The 17134-nt window shown below is 37.2% G+C and overlaps 1 protein-coding gene across 2 annotated transcripts in view; it reads right to left on the reverse strand.

Moving 5' to 3' along the window:
• Positions 1-17134, reverse strand: part of FBXL3 (F-box and leucine rich repeat protein 3) — a 23068-nt gene continuing 5934 nt past the window's right edge. For both annotated transcript variants that reach the window (XM_069601858.1, XM_069601859.1), the window contains exons 2-5: positions 15950-16301; positions 12850-12972; positions 9627-9798; positions 1-2494 (exon numbers count right to left, since the gene is read on the reverse strand). In XM_069601858.1, coding sequence (XP_069457959.1) covers positions 1851-2494; positions 9627-9798; positions 12850-12972; positions 15950-16300 — 1290 coding nt within the window. In that variant the 5' untranslated portion in view covers position 16301 and the 3' untranslated portion in view covers positions 1-1850. The remainder of the gene's footprint in view (positions 2495-9626; positions 9799-12849; positions 12973-15949; positions 16302-17134) is intronic.

The following is a 17134-nucleotide window of genomic DNA, read 5'->3' on the forward strand; positions in this document are numbered from 1 at the left end:
ATTAGTAACTATCTTTATTCTCAAATTGATAAAAGCATTTAACATATACTTTACAGTATAAACAAATTAAGTGCTATGCATTTTGCTTATAAAGTGACAAAAGTATTTCAAGCATTATATAATTTGTACAAAAAGTAAATTTCCAAATAAAGCTTTGGTTAGTAAAACTGATTACATACTGTTAAATCCATTTTCCAGAGTTTTTCAAAGAAAAAAGCCTTATCCACTAACAGGTATTTCTTGTACAATCCAAGCTTCTTTACTGTTTAATTAAGAGGGAGGAATATATAATAATTGCTTTTAATTTCCATATCTAGATCAGCCTCTTCCATTTATATGTGGTCAGAATACCATCACTTTTGAAAGCACAAATTATGTAGAAAATCACTTTTATTCTTAGGAAGGTAATCTATTTGAAAAATAGGTTCATAAAACTGTTGGCTTCCGTATCTACCAAAGTGCTTTCTAAGTTTCAAGCACTAATATATTGCACTGGGGGTAAATCACTTCTAATTTCCCCTAGGAGGGTAATGTCTACCAGCACTAGTGCTCAGAATCAAAGTTTATGTAATAACCTAAAAAACTAAATATAGCCCCAAACTTAGTATTTTTACAGTTTCTACAATGTATGGATTACCTTATTCATATGAAAGTAGTAAAAATGCTACCTAACTTAAATGATGTAAAATACCAGTGTAACCAAATTAACAATCACAAAACAGACATTTTTCTATTAAAATTTTCCAGTCTACTGAGCAATATTTACTCAAAAATGTGATCATGAACTTAAATATATGCTCTTTTAAATTTACTGTTTATGCTGAACTGTACATTGGTGCTCCTTTTGTAATTTTTTGAAAATTCTACTTACGTAACTATGTATTTGAAAATGTAAAAATGAGCTATCACTAAAATTCACTGGAGACTAATATTCTTTCATGGAAACAATTTATAAACATTTTTAAGTTCTACCTTTATTTCACTTGGGTTTTTTGAAATACACAAGCTTCTCATTTCAATTATTGTATAATGCTGCAAAACTAGTTTAAACAAAGATAAACCCAAGAAGAACCGGTAAAGCATTCCTTACTTAACATATGATGCCCCAAGTACCACATACATGGTAATGTATCACAGAAAAGAACTGGTAATAGTTTAGCAGATTATAGAGCAATCCTAAAATTTTACACAAAGCTAAACATTGCCTCCCTTCTAGTCCACCTATTTTCCTTTAATTTGATCTTGGCTCTATTTATTATCTTTCTATAATAATCCCTGTGTGACATCAGTTTAAGTGTTCCAATTAACTACATATACCTCTTTAAATAGCTCTGCAACATTTTAGAACATTCAACCAATCTTTTTCATGAGATTCAATATATCCTACATTTTTCTCACAAAACGCTCACTTTCCTGAGCTATATTAAACACCTTATAACAGGTGTATGTATAACTGAAGACCCTAAAATGTCAAGTTTACACTTTAAAAAAAATGCATAGAGAACATTTTGGAAAACTTATTAGTATGTACTTATTAGATATTACAATGTATAGGATTTGTTTCCTTCAGACTATAAAATATTTAATCTTTATTACTGGTTATTACTTTCAGGTCAATCACTTTCTAATTATCTGAGATCTGATTGATATTAGAGAAACAGACTAAGTTTTCTGACCGAAACTGGGCCATGGGTCTTCCAAAATACAACCCTTATATACTCAACGAAGGTATCAAACTTCTGTGCCACAAAATAGAAGAACTGTATCAGACCTACAGGAAATAAACTTTTATTATAATACAGTATGTTAAAATTAAGGTGCTGTTCATCATGCCCTAGGTCATCTGGCCTTTACCAAGTGGGCATCATGTCTGGAAACCACACTCTGCCAAGATGCTTAGACACTTCCCAGTGAATCTGCTCCAAACTATATTTTTGGTCAGGAATTAATACTTCTTCCATAATGGATAATTGTGACAGGCGGCCCCCACACATCTTCACAAACTCAACAAAGGCACTACATGAGACTTCACATTCCCCTAGTCCAATAGCTGACAAATTTTTACAACGTTCTGCAATGCGAATTAACTCTTCATCAAGTGGCCGTAATCCATTAGCACACACTACTAGTTCAACTAGTCTAGGGCATGTCATTCCCACACGGCCAAGCACATCTTTGCTTACTGATCTCCCGAAGTAAAGATGGGTGGCAGGTATTTCATACCGAAAGAATGGATCAAATTCCTCTTCATATAAAAAAAAATACATCACTAAGTTCACTTTGGGTGAATGTCTGATGAAAGCATCCCAGCTGCTCTTCTGAATGGTATGGAAGTGAGTCTGTCCTGGATTCTCACTGACTACATCAATGCGCAAATGTTCTAATCGAACATGTTTTTCAGAAGATAAAGCCAGCAGTAATTCATCACTTAACAAGTGGTAATTCAGGGCCAGTTCACGTAAGCCATGACACTGATCAGCCACACACAGGATACCTTGGAAGAAAAAAGACCCAATTATTTATAAAGTTGTGCTCATCATCTGTTTGAAAATGCAATTAAGTACATGTCCTACAATAAGATTTCACATTTGCTATACCACTTATAAAAGTTTAGGTGCACTGATTGAACCCGCAGAAAGTCATACACACAAATTTATCTGATCACTGAAAAGAGGCTATAAGACATTTTCTGACATTCAAAAATCTAATAATGAAAAAAATAAGATAAAATCAGATATAATGAATTATATTAATATGAAATATCTGAGAAAAAATTTTAAAAAGATTTCCATCAAATGAGCAAACAATTTAACCTCTAATATAGGCTTGTCAAATTTCTAAGAAAAAAAATACTGAGATATCACTGGATGAATGAAACGAAAACTGCTCAGTTAACATTAATGGAAATATACATTATAATTTTTAAAGCTCTAACATTCTCAGAAAGCTCTTAACCATTCTTTAACTGGTTCCTTATACTTCAGGCACTATGCTTCAGAACTACCCAAAACCCCAAACAGGAGCAAGTTTTACCAAAGGTTGGTTTCTGATCTCTGAAGTGGCCTATTGTAAGAACTCTGCCCCAAAGAGACACCCTGATACTACTTCATAAATGACAAACTCAAGCCACTTCTTTCCAGTGTTTAGAAACAAGGATAGGAAACAAAACACAAAATGTATGAGCTACTGTTTATTGTACAAGTATGACATGTCAGGTCCTACATAGGTTATCCTACAAGTACCCACCCCCCCAAAAAAATCTAGAAAAATAAGTATCTTTTCTATTTTAAGGTCAAGTCAGCGATCATCGAAAAAGCAAGAGAGTTCCAGAAAAATATCTATTTCTGCTTTACTGACTATGCCAAAGACTGACTGTGTGGATCACAATAAACTGTGGAAAATTCTGAAAGAGATGGGAATACCAGACCATCTGACCTGTCTCTTGAGAAACCTATATGCAGGTCAGGAAGCAACAGTTAGAACTGGACATGGAACAGACTGGTTCCAAATAGGAAAAGGAGAACGTCAAGGCTGTATATCGTCACCCTGCTTATTTAACTTCTATGCAGAGTACATCATGAGAAATGCTGGGCTGGAAGAAGCACAAGCTGGAATCAAGATTGCCGGGAGAAATATCAAAAACCTCAGATATGCAGATGACACCACCCTTATAGCAGGAACTAAAAAGCCTCTTGATGAAAGTGAAAGTGGAGAGTGAGAATGTTGGCTTAAAGCTCAACATTCAGAAAACGAAGATCATGGCATCTGGTCCCATCACTTCATGGGAAATAGATGGGGAAACAGTGGAAACAGTGTCAGACTTTATTTTTTTGGGCTCCAAAATCACTGCAGATGGTGACTGCAGCCATGAAATTAAAAGACACTCCTTGGAAAGAAAGTTATGACCAACCTAGATAGCATAATCAAAAGCAGAGACATTATTTTGCCAACAAAGGTCCATCTAGTCAAGGTTATGGTTTTTGCAGTGGTCATGTATGGATGTAAGTGTTGGACTGTGAAGAAGGCTGAGTGCCGAAGAATTGATGCTTTTGAACTGTGGTGTTGGAGAAGACTCTTGAGAGTCCCTTGGACTGCAAGGAGATCCAACCAGTCCATTCTGAAGGAGATCAACCCTGGGATTTCTTTGGAAGGAATGATGCTAAAGCTGAAACTCCAATACTTTGGCCACCTCATGCAAAGAGTTGACTCACTGGAAAAGACTCTGATGCTGGGAGGGATTGGAGGCAGGAGGAGAAGGGGACAACAGAGGATGCGATGGCTGGATGGCATCACGGACTCGATGGACGTGAGTCTGTGTGAACTCTGGGAGTTGGTAATGGACACGGAGGCCTGGCATGCTGCGATTCATAGGGTCGCAAAGAGTGGGACACGACTGAGTGACTGAACTGAACTGAACAGCTAGCTAAAGATAGCAAAGCTGGAATTCAAACAGACTGGGTAACTCCTAAGTCCATGTGCTCACCTACTGCCTAGAAAGTGACAAGAAAGAGGTCACCAAAGTAAGCCAAAGCTTTTACAAAGTAGTGGGAGGAGAATGTAGGCAGTGGAATCAGTGTAGTGATAAAGTGAATCACCAGTACAAGACAGTCACCAGAGGGAGTAAAAGCCATCTGTGCTTCACAATTCAGCTGCCACGCTTCTATTCTCCACAAGGTGTGTATATATACTCTGAAATAAACCCTGATCACCCAAGTTAACATGAACACATCTCTCTTCTTTGCAATCACATAAAGACTCATCTAAAAAGAAAATGAACACATGGGTAATGGTAAGCAAAATGCAAATGAAAGAAACTTTGAGGTATCCCTTAATAACTACTAAAACAGCTGTTGACAGGCATGATTCTAAAAATTGTCCTCAAGATGTCATGCTATAACCTCTGAAAACTGTTCATGTGATAAGGTGAGCACTCCCATGAGTATGTAGTGCTATAAATAGCACAGTTAGCTGTAAAATAAGATTAGCCAGGCGATCCTAATCTAATCACATGAGCCCTATAAACAGTTTCCTCTAGATGGCTGCAGAAGAAGTCAGATTCAGAGCTTCTGTGACTGAACAGAGAAACTCAAGCCATGCCTCCAGCTCTCACCTAAACTGAGGTGCTAACGAAGAACTGCTAAATTTGCATTTGTTAAATATGCAGCAACAGAAAACTAACACACAGTTACAAGTGTTTAAATATTTAACAGAAAACAGTGACAAAGATAAAACTGGTACATTATTACAATTCAATAATACAAATAACCTAATTACAACATAAGCAAAGAATCCAGGTAGACATCTCTCCAAGGAAGACGTACAAATAGTCAATAAGCACAGGAAAAGACATCTGAGAATTCAAGAGAATACATATCAAACCACAGCAAGATACCAGTTTACATTCACCAGGACAGCCATCATCAAAGACAGATAATACATGTTGATAAGGGGTCAAAAATTTGGAGCCCTCAAACACTGCTAGTAGAAATGCAGAAGGGCACAGCTGCTTTGGAAAACAGTCCAGCAGTTTCTCAAAAGGCTACCCAGAGTTACAATATGATTCAGCAGTTCCAATCGCTGTTATACACCCAAGAGAAATTAAATGATATGCTCATACAAAAACCTGTATATAAATTTGCATAGCAGCATTATTCGTAATAATCAAAAGGTGTAAACAACCCAAATATCCATCAACTGATCAGTAGAAAAATATGGTTATTATTCATATAGTGAAATATCATTTGGCAAGAAAAGGAAATGAAATATTATTACACGCTACAATATGGATGAACCTTGAAAACGTAAGGCTAAGTGAAAGAAAGCCAGTCATAAAGGACCACATATGATTGCACTTACATGAAATGTCCAGAAGAGGCGCATCTACAGAGACAGAAAGTAGAGCAGGGACTGCCTAGGACTGGCTGGGCTAATGTTTTGGAGGGTGACAGCTAAGTGGGACATAGGACATTTTGGGGGTAGTAAAAGTGTTCTAAAATTGACTGTATGATGAACGCACTGTGAACTGTATCATATGTGAATTACATTTCAATAAAACTATTACATTGGTGGTGGTGTATAAATTCATCCAACTCATTTTGGAAAAAAACACAGCAAGAAACATTAAAAAAAAAAGAATCTAAACTCTTTGACCTAGCTCTTCCACTTCTTTATTTAATTTGACCAAAGGAAGGAATTAACAGAAGTAAAACTATGTGTAAAATAGTTCATTTTTTTAAATCAAAGCAAATAGTGGAAACAAGTTAAATATTCAACAGTAAAAGAACTATGAGGCAAATGTTGGCCTATCAACAAGAAAGAAAACTAAGTAGCTAAATGTTCATTAGTTCAGCTGGTAATTACTGAGTGTCTTATATGTTAAGAACTGGTTTTAGGATGGTATAAGAGTCAACAGGAACAAAACATCCTTATCCTAACAGAAAGCCAGCAGATAATTAAACAAGAACACTCTGCTAGTGTTAACAAGGGAATCAGGGAAGACTTTCCAGAACTATCACAGGCCTACAGAATTAGAAGAATCAAGCGAAGGCAAAAGGCAAGTAGACAAGGAAAATTAATGGTTATTTCCTGTGCAAACACTTAGACATGGACGAAAACACAAACATTCTAAGAAATGAAGGGAACACAACATGTAATATGTAAATAAGAGAGTATGTCAAAGACTGAAACCCGATAGAAAGACAAGGACCAGAGCACATGGGACACCTTGTCAGCCTCAGTAAGGAGTTTGGATCTTACGTAAAGCATAGTGAAGTTCTGAAGGAAACTGGAGGTTAAAAAAAAAAATCAAATTTCTATTTTAGAAAGATTACTCTGGCACTACCATGGAAATCAAATTAGAAAAGAGCAAGGCTGCAAGTTAGGAAATCAGTTAAGAGGGTACTCACAAGGGTACTCAGTGAGCTAGATTAGAGATGAAGGAAGGCAGTGTGTTAATTTCAGCTGCTTAACAGAATACCACAGACTGAGTGGCTTAACAATAAACATTTATTTCTCCCATTTCTGGAAGCTGGAAGTTCAAGATCAAGGAGCCAGCAAGGCTGGGTTCTTCGAGGGCCAGGACTCTCTCTGGCTTATAGATGGCTATGTTCTTGCTGTGTCTTCACATGGCAGAGAGACCAGATATCTTTCCTTTTCTTTCTTAGAAAAGCACTAATCCCAAAGAGATTTCTCCAAATAACTCCCAACCCATTTTCAGACACCATCACACTAAACTAGGGCAGGAGGTGAGGAGAACACCACAAATTCAGTCCACAGCACAGAGATTTAAAGCCGATTACCAGTGATGGAGTCGCCAGACCTCAGTGACTACAAGGATGTCAAAAGTAAGGGTACAAGAATTCAAGGATGTCTGTTAGGTCCCTGGTGCCATTCACTGAGATGGTAAAAAGGGAGATGTTAGAGACTTCAAAAAGGGGAAAGGACGATCATTAGTCTGACATGCCACAGAGACAGGCTAGAGGCACTGGGTCACTGGCAGTTCAACACACAGCTTTGGAGTTCCGGAAACACTAAAGCAGGAGGCGTTCACATACACAGCACAACTGAAGCCGCTGATGAAGATGACACAGCCCGGGGTTTACAGAGTAAAATAACAAAGGGCCCGGTACAAAACACAGGGAGACACCAAAACTTAAGGAAGGAAAAGAGAAACCAGCAAAGGAAACAGTGGGAACAATCAGAGAGGAAGGAGGAAAATCACGAACTGTCATACAGACGGATGGGATGCAAGGGCTGGAGGAGGCTCAGACAGGGGTAGATACATGTATACTTACGGCTGATTCATGCTGTTACACAGCACAAAAGTAACACAGCCCTATAAAGCAATTATCCTCCAATTAACATGTTTAAAATAAGTCCTCCAATTAAAAATTTTTAAATAAACAAAAAGAACAGTCACTGGTGTCAAATGGTACTCAGAGGTCCGGCAACAGACAACTGTTAAGGACTGTATGAAATGGGAACAATTGTTTGATAAAAATTGAACTAAAAAACTGTTCCGTGAAGAAAGCATAGAAAACAGTTCTTTAATTTCAACTTAGAGAAAGCAACTATCTAAATATGCAAAATATGAACAGAAAGAATACACACAAGTATTAAATTTATGCTTATATTCTTAAAGAATATTACAGGAAAGCTCTCTCTTTCCCAAACAACTAATCCAAATGCCACTCAAGCTTGATAAGATCAAGCAAGCTTATACTATGAGAATTGATATATATATTTAATAAAAATAAACGAACATGGGATGTACCAGGATAAAGAGAATAATGAACTCAGTTTCACGGAGAAACTAGAGACCCAAAGGCTCTCATACAGTGTGTAAGTACTCCAAGTTACATTCAGGGTGCTCTGGGAACAGCAGGTGGGTGTTCTAAACCAGACAAGAGAAGGAAAAGAGCAGGACACATGAACTAAATTTTGAAGGCCGGACTGGAGTTGGCCAGATGAAGAAATGAAAGAAAGAAATTTGTTAAAGGTACTCCTCAAGGTACAGTATACCGACCAAACACATGTACAAAGAACTGTCATTATCTAGGACTCAAATAAAAGCTGCATGTGAGTAAAAAGCAGAGAGCAGTGAAGGTCAGGAGACAAAGAACTCTGTACACTACGAAGCTATGGGGCATGGACCATACTCTCTATACAGTGGACAGTAAAATGTGACTAAGGTCACAGTAACAAGGAACTGCCAAAGCCCAATCTTCTTAACTTCTAATTATACTTAGGTTATCGCCACTAGAAGCGGCAAAAAAAAAGCTAGGGAAACACTGCAATAGACAGACCTCACCATTCCCATCAACCAGACCCTCCATGTGGGAGACAAGGAAGGACAGGAAGTAATGTCCATCCAACAAGGAATCATTTTCTTAGGGGAAGGCCAGGCTTCGGTAACAGCAAGGAGCGGGGGAAATATTCTGTTAAGAGATCAAAACAGATTTCCCCAATAACACAGCTGAAGGCTTAGGAGAGATGTCAACAATAGGAGGGTAAGTCAGGAGTGAAGACTAACACAAACTGTAGGTTTATAATCATTTTACAATACAAACCATGTGGAATTTAAATGCTCTCAAACTGAATAATGTAATAATGCTTAAGTCTATGCAAGAAAAGCTGGAAAGAGCTTTAATAATGCTACTCCTCCATTTGATGGGCTTTCAGCTCCAAAACTCAACTTTGGAAAAGGTTATCTTGCAAAATGTGAGGTAATGACTTCACCACAACTCTTCTCTATGTTATGAAACAAAAAGCAGTTGTGAGATTGCTTTGACTCAAAACTATCATTAGCTCAACCATGATTTGAGAAAAGTCTACTTCACCAAAATGGCCATCTCAGACCAACCTCATACCGTCCCTTCCTTTTATTTTTTTAATTTACACATTTTCTGGCACAGGTTGGACACAAACGGCCAAGAAGATTAGAAAAGTTCAAAGTAAATGTCTAGGTTAGGAATGCTACAGAATTTACCCTACTGCTTACATTAAAAATATTATGCAATAGGAAATAAATCCTATGAACCCACCTTCAAGGTTAATAATTATTAGTTCGCCTTCATTTGATAAACACAACACATTTTACTAAAATATCTGGCAAAACAACACCGCACCTGCTGGAGAGACATGAGGGCAGCTGCTCATTTTCAGCAGCCTGAGTGTATCGCTGTTGTTGGCCACTAGGACTTTGAGCGAGGGATCGTCTACTGGCGTGTCGTCTATCTTCAGCGAGGACAAGGATTTGGAGTTTACAAACACAACTGTCAGTGCAGAGATAAAGTGAGACTGAAAGATAAAAACAGTGAAAACACTGCTTCAGTTTTTACAAACAGAATTGAAGGGTCTTCATATAATACATATATAGTTCATCTGAACCCTGATGATGCATTTATAACTGTTTTGGGGTGGCAGCAGCCCCTCACTCTGTTGAGGGAATATGGCAGGAATATAGTAGAGAGGTGACCTCCTGTCATCTTTGTAAAGGGCCTTTTTATCTGGGGGAAAAAAAGATTTCAAGCCTCAGGACAGGTGTCTCTGAATCACAACAGTCACTGGTCAGTAAACAGAGGAACTGTGGAACTCTGAATGAGAACGCCTCTCAGACACTTCACATCACTCACCTTCTCTGGAAACCCTGCTCCAGTGTATTTAACACTGAACTGCATTCTTTTTTGGTGACAGTAATGACCATTAAAATAGTAATAGCTATTAGCATAATCATCAAAAATTAAAGTCAATGAATTTAGAAGCTATATAAGACTTATTTAGAATATGGAAGCTCATATACAACTTGATTCTAAAATAATAAAAACTGTAACTAAGTAAAAGTTCCAAATTTAAAACTCCTTTAAATATGTTAAATTATACTACTGTCAAAGCTATTATAAGGTATTTTAAACACATATGTACCAATTAATAATCTATACTTTATAATATTCTATATAATAATTATAATATCCTGTTGGACACAGAATCTGACCTAAAGGAACCATTGCAGGGAAACCAGAACTGAAGCACAAGGCATGGGACTCTGAATCAGAGCTAATAAGCCATGACCAATGGACTCGTTACACCAGTGGAAGAGACAAGGGCCGGCTAGTAGCCACATTTCCTCAATTACGTTTTCCTACTGTGGTTAAATAACTATTTAAATTTTGGTTAAGTAACTGTTCAACAACTTAAATGCTACCATCTTTCTCCTAACTGGATTTCCATATCAAATTCAGCTGTATCTTCTACCATCGCACTACATTAGTTATATGCATGACTCCATCTCCTGCCTTCCTTTTTCCCACTTCCCTCAGAGTTAGCTCTGGTCAAATACGCTTCTTTCATGATCTCTCCAGTTCTCTCAGGATTTCCAAGATGTATCAACAGCCTATTTCAATCTTCTACAAAAGCCATTAACAGGAAAAGAAAGAAAAAGAGCATAAGCATCCTATGCTTACTGAATAAGGAAGCAAGCAGTCCCAGATGCACCCCTGGTTCCCCAAAGCAAAATGACATCAAAGGACAACATTAGTACTAGTGATCATCCTGAGTAATTAAAAAAAAAAGGAAATTATATCCAACATACCTTATAGCATGGTATAGCCTATATATACCATATGTTTGCTTTCTAACTACAGTAAGTAATAGAAAAACCAATTCAGATGATTTCATTTCCCATGTGAAGCTTAAACAAGGCACTACTATACCATGTAACTCTGTGCCTCTAAGAGTGAGGGCCTTGAATCATGGTAATCAGAACCATCTGGTCTGCTCTTAAGAAAAAGAAATTTGGGACTAGAAATATCCAAAGTTTAGAAGTTTCAGAGATGACTGTTATGCATATTCAGTTTGAGAACCACATGACTGAACTCATGTCCTCAGAATCGGAAAATGTTGACACAAGCAGACTCTTGCCCATTTCCCTTATTTTATGCAAGGAAATAATTTATCTCAAATGTACCTTATTGAGACTTTGAAATCAACCTGTGATACATCTGTTACTGACAGTCTACTGAACAACCTGGGTTATAATATACACTCAAGGTAGTAACACAAACATAACTCAGATAATGAGGGAAACCGGTTCTGGATCACCACAACAAAGCGACTATTACAATAAAGCAAGTCACACAAGTTTGGCTTCCCACTTCATATAAAAGTAATGTTTACACTATGCTATAGTCTATTAAGTGTTAATAGCATTACATTTAAAAAAACAATGTATATTCTTTAATTAAAAAATACTTTATTGCTACAATATGCTATCACATAAGTCTTCAGCAAGCTGTAATCTTTTTGCAACAGTAATGTCAAAGATCACTGATCACAGACTACCAGAACAAATATAATGAAAAAGTCTGAAATACTGCAAGAATTACCCAAATGTGACATAGAGACATGAAGTGAGAAAATGCTGTTGGAAAAATGACATCAATAGACTTGTTTGACACAGGGTTGCCACAAATCTTCAATTTGTAAAAATCACATTATCTGTGTAGTGCTGCAATGAAAGGAGGTGTATGTCTTCCTGAATCATCCTAGTAAATTCAACAATTAGGTGTTTAAAGAGGTGTCTATATTTTAGCTTGTGGTGTATTCTGATAAACCCTTATGATTTATTGCTGGATACTAACCTACAGAATACGAGCTAACATACACAGGGACTTCATTAGGTGCCTTTCTGAAAATGCACACTTATTTTTCTATTTTAAGAGAAAGAGACTATTTCTCTTTAAAAGAAAGAGACTATTTTCTATTATTAGAGAAAGAGACTATTTCTAATTACATGCAAGAGCAAGTTAGAACATATATGTGAATATAAAAATTATGAATATAAATTTCACCAAAAAAATTTTAAATAAAATCTGTGTATTAATCCTAACTGACTAATATTAACTGTGCTCAAGAAGCAATCTTTACACAGTCAACAAAAGATTTTCTAAGCGAGCTCTATCTGCTCTTAATACTGGCACTACTTTTCATTATAATCTCACCAATCTGCTCTGAAAGTACAAAAAAGAGCATCTATTGATATATATCTCTTTTCTTCTAACATGCTTATATTTCAGTTTTACTTAGTCTATTTCAGTATTTCATATCGAATCCTCTGCAAATTCATTCACTTTTTAACATTACCCAAAAAGAAGCACAAAGTGATTCAAAAACAGGAAAAAAAAATCATTTAAGACTTAACATTCTAAATAGTAACTGGTTTTTCAATATATACACACCACTTTTCTTATGTTCCCACTATAAGTGCATGAAAAGGGTAGAGTTTCCCTGGATTTCTCAGTAAAAACTAATTAAAAAAAAAAACAAACAAACAAAAAACAAAACCACAGATACCTTTGGTAAATCCATAAAGCTTGGCCGAGCAGTTGAAATAAGTCCAAGTGTTTTTAAAGAGCAGTTCACAAGTTGTGATAATATATCACAAGCTGCTTCAGCTGATTCTTTGCTGCTGTCCACCTGGGAAAAGAAATACCCTTTACACATGAATATGGTCACACTTCTCTGTGTACATTTAACTTTACAAAAGCAAGAAATACAGTTATTAGTTTACTGCATTATAATTTAAAGAATTAATATTTATCCTTTCAATCATCTACCCTCACATACAATGTCAGCCTTTTCTGAATTCCCCTGAAAAATTACAAGGGCAACTGTCAAGACGTAACTTTGAGCGTGATAAGATACTTACTTAATGTTAAAAGGACTTAGCTATTAAGTTGATTTATTCCAAATGGACTATAAAACCTAGTGTAAACATAAATTTATAATCTTTGAAAAATAATTATATATTTGGTAGTGGATCGTATCATACATGCAAATACAATGCCAACGGTACAAATGCTTTAAAACAAACTGAACGAGTATTTACTCAAGAGATTCAGGTAAATCACAACCTGGGATTCATCATTAATGTTATTAACTGAAACATGAATGTGAAGTAAAATGAGGTCTCCAACTAGTCAAACATGAAAACCTGAGCCAAACGAGCAGTGCCCACACACTGCGGCCATACACTCTTCCGCACAGACCTTTCCTGGGGGAAGGGAAACAGGACCAAAACACTCCTTGAGGACATAAGGAGCTCTTCTTTCAAAAAAGGAAGATGTCCCCCAGGCTATAAAGCATCTTAAACAGTGCAGTTAAAAGTAACATCATTTCTTTAATTTCCAGATCGATGTACCTTACCTTAACTCAAAAATATTCTGAAGATCCTGCTGTAAAACTGATGCACCAATTTACATTACAGTTTCAGAGCTACTTTTCCTCTTTGGCTAAGCTTCTCTATATCAGTGGTTCTTTTGAGTACTGCTGTGGTCCTGAACCAATAGCAACATCATCACCAGGGAACCTGTTAGAAACGCACACTCTCACGCCCAATCCAGACTACCTGAATCAGAAACGGGGGTGAGGGTGGGGAGGAACCCAGCAATCCTTGTCTTAAGAAGTACTCCAGGCATTTCTGATGCACATAAAGTTTAAGAACCACAATTTTACATTAATAACTCTGACTACAAGATTCTCTGGCCAACAGTCAGTGATGAATTAAACACAAATATTATCAGGAGAGCTCAGAAGGATCTTGGGGTGTGTTCTTGCAAATCAGAAATTTCCTCCGAAAAATAAATGATCCCTAAAAAAAAAATGCTTAAACTTATAGGAGAAATGATTTTATGATGGTTATACAAGTTGGATACAGCTGAGCTGTGCCACAGATTAACACTGAAACAGCCAACCCACTGGATGGAATTGGTCTTTAAACCTAGGAGATTAATGTATTATACTTGTTATAGGATTTACCATAAGAACACTTTTAGACAACTCAAAGATGACTGAAACCAAAGAGAAGGCTCTTTAGGTTTCCTCATGGGCAGGCAAGAGAGGGACAACACATGAGGAGTTCCTGAATTTTCGTTTGTTCTATCCTCCCACCATTCCCCTAGCCTTGCCCTCAGCTAGGGTTGAGATATAACATCCAAGTCATCTAGTTAAGCATTAGATATCCCAAATAATGCAAGAAGAAGGAAATGGCAACCCACTCCAGTATCTTTGCCTGGAAAATCCCACGGACAGAGAAGCCTGGTAGGCTACCATCCGTGGGGTCAAAAAGAGTTGGACCTGACTGAGCGACTTTACTTACTTACTTAAATAATGCAAGGGATATTTACACCAACCATTAGCCACAGATTATCTGAAATTCACTAGGCATCCCTTACTTTGACCTGCTAAACCTAGCAATCCTTCACTCGGTGGTCTAAGTGTCTTTGTGCACTTTTCTGGAAAGACGGCCCTAAGACACCCAACCATTTCCAACATCAGGCCTCTCCTACTCCTGTGACACATATGAGAGAATAAACAGACAATCTCCAGCTGATACAGAATGACAGTCTTGGGAGAGACTTTAGTTTTGGCAAGGATCTCTGGGTTAAGAATCACTGCAGTATCTGGGTTTAACTTGACCTGTTTAACATCAGCTGCATATGGCAAATCAGGTATTCACGTGTTACTTCAACAGTAATTACAGGATGTGTTAAGGACTTAGTGAACATATCCACACTTCATTATTCATCCCCAGAACAAAACATGACAAGCCTGCTCACATACACCACTGTGATTCTTTATACCACTCTGAACCTCTCAAAGAGCAACCTCACTTCACTTATCTCATTACTGCCTCACTTCCAGTATGTCCCTGCTAGCAAAGAAAAGAAATAGTTTTCTTTGGCATCTTTCATGTACCTTTTTCTATTTCTCTCTAAAATACATTCATCTATAGTTTCTGTATCTCCTTTCTCTTTAAGGAACTCCATATCACAAAGCCATCAACAAACAAAACTCAGACTTTATTTTATTAAAATGAAGCTTTAATAAAAACCTCTACATCTAACATATATTTCTTTGGGCTCAAATTTGTTCATAATAATTCAACGTGACAGTTTCAGTATATGATTTATCTTTATTTAATGGCTGCTTCTGGTTTCAAGAAATTATTAAAATAATTATTAAGATTTACAATAAAATGGAATAATTTAGCCCAATACGGTTATTTGTGACAGCCTCTAAGGTACACAGTTACTCTAAATCTTTAAGCACCTTCCCTAAAAAGGCAATAGTTTAAAAACAAGGGAAAATGTATCAGTTTAGGACACAAAAGCCACTGCATGCATATATACTAAGTTGCTTCAGTCATGTCCGACTCTTTGATAAACCATGGACCAGAGCCCTCCAGACTCCTCTGTCCATGGGATTCTCCAGGCAAGAATACTGGACTGTGTTGCCATGCCCTCCTCCAGGGGATCTTCCCAACCCAGGGATCAAACCTGAGTCTGTCTCCTGCATTGGCAGGTGGGTTCTTTACCACTCGCGCCACCTGGGAAGGCCCCACAAAAGCCACTAAATACACTTTATTTTTAAAAAGAATGATTTAAAGTATTACCTTGAAGCTGACGTATTGTAGATGATTTGAATGTCTTTTAATAATCTGTTTGATCAGCTCTGGATGTGTAGCTTTTAAATAAGATGTAGCTGGCTGATTCAGTTCAAATTCAAAACATCTCCACAAGTCAGGCATGTGAAATACCTGGTTCCAGTTGCGGCAAACTTGTGAAGCATGAGCCCGGTCAAGAAGAGGCAGATACTTAAATACTTGGAGAACAATGTCCTGAAGGAGATTACCCCAATCACAAGTCTGAGAATGCTCACTTGCAGTCCGCAGTCTCTTGGATTTCTCGGCAATACCTTCTTCTGATGAATCATGGCCACTATCTCTTCCTCCTCCTCGTTTCATCCTATTCAGAAAAAAATTCATCATTCTTTTTTTGTACTTAACTTTTCAACAGACATAAATCCAAAATTCATTCTTCTATCACCGAGATTTCTGTACACATGCCTATAAATAAAAACATAAACGTGCAGGAGAACTGGACCAGACATTCAGGGAGAACGTCAAAGCAAAATATAATAATAAAAAAAAACACCAGTAGAGACCAACTGTTATTTCACAACCTTACACCTTTGGCAGGTGCTTTTAAGCATGTGTATTTGCACTGTACTATGTGGGGAAGAAGTTTATCATAGCTTTGAAACCAAACCATGCATTTATATTTCCAAAGTTGTAGTCTACTGCAGGAAGCCAGTGTGAGGAATCCAGCCTGTGACAAGGTCATGAGGAAGGAAGCCGACATACGCAAGGTCGTGATCAGACTTCAGGGGTCCCCCTGGAATTTCCTGAGCATGTACCCCAACAACAACAACAACAAAAAAAAATCTGCCGGCTTTTGTACTCTGCTTTTCCACTTTTCTGATATTTTCTGGAAAAAAAGTCAATTCATGGCTTTAGTCTTCTGCATTTGAAAGGGATGTTTCAGTTAAACCCCCTCTGATAACTCTCTAGCTTGCCTAACAGGTTCCTTGGACCTTTTACAGCTTGTGAATTGCTTCCAGCCCCCCAACTGCGAGAGGCACAAAGCTTAAAAGCGTCTTAAAGATACAGAGCCTTTTCTAAAGAGTTAAAAATCATATTGGTAGAGGGTTTTCACTGTTGACTCAATGACTGCTGCCAGGCCTCCATATTCTTTATCTTTTAGGCACCTGGGAGGATGTTAATCAATGTAAATGGGAT

The sequence above is a fragment of the Ovis canadensis genome, chromosome 10 (assembly GCF_042477335.2).
Source record: "Ovis canadensis isolate MfBH-ARS-UI-01 breed Bighorn chromosome 10, ARS-UI_OviCan_v2, whole genome shotgun sequence".
Classification (NCBI taxonomy): Eukaryota; Metazoa; Chordata; class Mammalia; order Artiodactyla; family Bovidae; genus Ovis; species Ovis canadensis.